At 23.4% G+C, this 4103-nt stretch overlaps 1 protein-coding gene across 1 annotated transcript in view; it reads left to right on the top strand.

The window, feature by feature from the left end:
* Nucleotides 1-1812: 1812 nt before the first annotated feature.
* LOTGIDRAFT_216162 (hypothetical protein) overlaps nucleotides 1813-4103 on the top strand; it is a gene marked incomplete at its 3' end in the record, with an annotated part of 7055 nt that continues 4764 nt past the window's right edge. The window contains exons 1-4 of the mRNA XM_009057781.1: nucleotides 1813-1882; nucleotides 2516-2597; nucleotides 2820-2880; nucleotides 3928-4020. Coding sequence (XP_009056029.1) covers nucleotides 1821-1882; nucleotides 2516-2597; nucleotides 2820-2880; nucleotides 3928-4020 — 298 coding nt within the window. The remainder of the gene's footprint in view (nucleotides 1883-2515; nucleotides 2598-2819; nucleotides 2881-3927; nucleotides 4021-4103) is intronic.

Here is a 4103-nt window from a genome sequence, read left to right as displayed (position 1 = left end):
CATTTTCGAAGAAAAGATTAATTTGAAAATGTTTAATTATTATTCTAAGAAAAGATTTATTTGAAAATGTTTAATTATTATTCTAAGAAAAGATTTATTTGAATGGTCTAATTATTATTCTAAGAAAAGATTTATTTGAAAATGTTTAATTATTATTCTAAGAAAAGTTTTATTTGAAAATTTTTAATTATTATTCTAAGAAAAGATTTATTTGAAAATGTTTAATTATTATTCTAAGAAGAAATTTATTTGAAAATGATTAATTATTATTTTAAGAAAAGATTTATTTCAAAATGTTTAATTATTATTCTAAGAAAAGATTTATTTGAAAATGTTTAATGATTATTCTAAGAAAAGATTTATTTCAAAATGTTTAATTTCTAAAAGTTTAATTATTATTCTAAGGAAAGATTAATTTCAAAATGTTTAATTATTATTCTAAGAAAAGATTTATTTCAAAATGTTTAATTATTATTCTAAGAAAATATTTATTTCAAAATGTTTATTTATTATTCTAAGAAAAGATTTATTTGAAAATGTTTAATGATTATTCTAAGAAAAGATTTTTTCAAAATGTTTAATTATTATTCTAAGAAAAGATTTATTTCAAAATGTTTAATTATTATTCTAAGGAAAGGTTTATTTCAAAATGTTTAATTATTATTCTAAGGAAAGAATAATTTCAAAATGTTTAATTATTATTCTAAGGAAAGGTTTATTTCAAAATGTTTAATTATCATTTTAAGGAAAGATTAATTTAAAAATGTTTAATTATTATTCTAAGGAAAGGTTTATTTCAAAATGTTTAATTATTATTCTAAGGAAAGATTAATTTCAAAATGTTTAATTATTATTCTAAGGAAAGGTTTATTTCAAAATGTTTAATTATTATTCTAAGAAAATGTTTAATTATTATTCTAAGAAAAGGTTTATTTCAAAATGTTTAATTATTATTCTAAGGAAAGATTAATGTCAAAATGTTTAATTATTATTCTAAGGAAAGGTTTATTTCAAAATGTTTAATTATTATTCTAAGAAAAGATTGATTTCAAAATGTTGGATTATTATTCTAAGAAAAGATTTATTTCAAAATGTTTAATTATTATTCTAAGGAAAGATTAATTTCAAAATGTTTAATTATTATTCTAAGAAAAGATTTATTTGAAAATGTTTAATGATTATTCTAAGGAAAGATTAATTTCAAAATGTTTAATTATTATTCTAAGGAAAGGTTTATTTCAAAATGTTTAATTATTATTCTAAGAAAAGATTTATTTCAAAATGTTTAATTATTATTCTAAGGAAAGGTTTATTTCAAAATGTTTAATAATTATTCTAAGAAAAGATTAATTTCAAAATGTTGGATTATTATTCCAAAAAAAAAAGATTTATTTCAAAATGTTGGAATATTATTCTAAAATAAGATTTATTTCAAAATGTTTGATTATTATTCTAAGAAAATATTTCTTTGAAAATGTTTGATTATTTTTCATTCAAAGGAAAGTTTTATTTGAAAATGTCAGAAATATTATGTAAAAGTGATCGTTCTAAGGAATGTTTCATTTGAAAATGTTAAAATGATTAATATAAGGAAGATTAATATGGCAGTGTTACAATGATTATTCTAAGGATTTGTTTTATTTGAAAATGTAAAAATGATTAATATAAGGAAGATTAATATGGCAGTGTTACAATGATTATTCTAAGGATTTGTTTTATTCGAAAATGTTACAATGATTATTCTAATAGTCGAAATTTTAAATTTAAAAGATTTACTGGTATCTTTCTATCAAACTATCTAAATATCATTGCAGGGTGGTATGGATTTTATTATACTACAGTTTGGTTTGTGTACTTTCAAGTTTGACAACAAAAAGAAAAGGTAGGTTGTCTTTTTAAGTCAGCAAGTGAATACTCATCAGTTGGACTTACCACATGCTTTGACTAAAGAATAGAATCTATATATACCACAATATATCCATTACACTAAATAATTATTGAAAAACGCTTCTGAGCTTGTTTGAAAATTACTTAGTTTCATGAATTATTATTTTGTTTTATGGGTTTATTTGAGGGATTCTGTTGTATGGTTTTAACACTATGTAAGTCCACATTTTGGATTCAATTTTTTTGTACATCTAAGATGTAATATACCTTAAAGACAAATTTATGAAATTGTTAATTAGAATTTTTCATATGAAAGAATGAAGATATTATACCTCAGTGCCATTTTATTTTTGGCTATATTTATGACTTTATTCTTTTAAGAAAAATAATATTTTGAGTCAATTAATTAGCAACTGTTGAGTCATTAACAATTTAACTCATAAACATAGATATAACTTATAAACATAAATATAACTTATAAACATAAATATAACTTATACAGAACATTCATTGTTCAGACAATGTTTTCATTGCTGAATTCAGAGTACATATTAAAACATTTTGAATATGGAAACCATTGTGTGTAGTATTTGAATTTTCAATCCAGTGTTTAAATTATCTGTTATAGGTTAACGGCACAGCCATACAACTTTCAAATATTTCCAAGGCCTTATTCTCATCAGGCTCCAGATAGACGATTTATGTGTCAGGTAAGTTAGTTCTGTAAGATAGTATGGACATATATTTTTGTCACACATTCATAATTTTGTTTATAAATACATGTATTGTTATATATATTATTATTTTTTCTTATTTTTTTTCTTTTTAATTTATTTGGTTGTGTCTGTTTAGAATTAAAGTAAAAAGTGAATGTTTAATTTGCGGTATATGTTAGAAATTTTACATGTAATTTTTTTTTTTTTTTTTTTCAGAGTTCCAGTATAGATTTCCTTGTATCCCAGGGTTTTGATTTTAACAAGGTATTTTATGAAGGTAATAGATCTAGAATTCTAGTAATAGTTTGACAGAACAGTTTACTGAGTTAGAATCTTGTATATATACAAATGATGTACAATGTAATGATGTTTTTGCTCTCTTTTAATACTGCCTGTCTATATACACCTATCTGTGACTGTTTTATTAAAATTAATTAAACAAGTTTTGAAAAATTTCAAGAGCAATGAAAATTTGGTTTTGTATTAGATCCGTACTAATCTGGATAAAGATAGAAAAAGTAAAAGATAGTTCACGGCAATGGCAATCCTGCTCCATAACTTTCATGTTAAAGTTATTAACATATTAAAGTGAGGGCTAGAGAACTTCTTTTTGCTTTTAATACAGTGGTGTAAGCTATTTTCGTGGATATAAGGATTCAACACCGAATTTTGTCAAAGTTAAAAAAACGAAATTTTTTTTTTATGTCTTAGATGTTTCCTCAGATATTCTACAAAATAACTAAAATTGGTTTATTTCGATTTTCTTTAAGAATCCTTCACTTTGACCCATATTTCATGAGCAACCAACTCGGCAACGGCGGCAGAATGCATCACCTATTTTCATGTACAATGTTTGATCTATAAATAAGTCTAGAAAAACACGTTGTATGGATACCCAGTGGTATAATTAACTTCTCTTAGTATTTATCTTTAATATCAATTCATTATAACAAGTGACAATTCCTTCAAAGAACCACGATTTAAAAAAAAAATAATGACTGACAAAATAAGATACGTAGCATTATATATTGCTAAAAGTCACTGAAACAACATAAGAATATAGTCCACTTTGTGTTCCATAGAAACTTCTGCTGACACGGAATCCACTAGTTGATCATGTGACTTCATTCGTTGGACTACATTCTAGCAGACGACACTTGGAATTCCGATTACCGCTTGGGATTATAAGGAAATTCGGCCGATAAAAAATGGTAATGTTTGGTAATAAGTGAAATCCGCCATTTTGTATTTGTCAAAGTATACATTAATACATTTTACCTTGCTTGAAACTACTGAATTCATTCTAATAGCTGAAATTTTAGAGATAACACATGTTTATCAATACAAACTAATGCGGAGGTCGCGCAAGGTCGCTCATGTAAATTATTAAACATTTCCGGAAATGCACGAATAATAGGTTTCCACAAAATTAGGTTACTTGACTGTACTTGAAAATTACTATATTGTATTACAATCACATTGTCGAAACACTAATAGAAA

The sequence above is a fragment of the Lottia gigantea genome, assembly GCF_000327385.1.
Source record: "Lottia gigantea unplaced genomic scaffold LOTGIsca_31, whole genome shotgun sequence".
NCBI classification, from domain to species: Eukaryota; Metazoa; Mollusca; class Gastropoda; family Lottiidae; genus Lottia; species Lottia gigantea.
The sequence above is the reverse complement of the archived record's forward strand: the minus strand, read 5'-3'. Positions and strand labels throughout refer to the sequence as shown.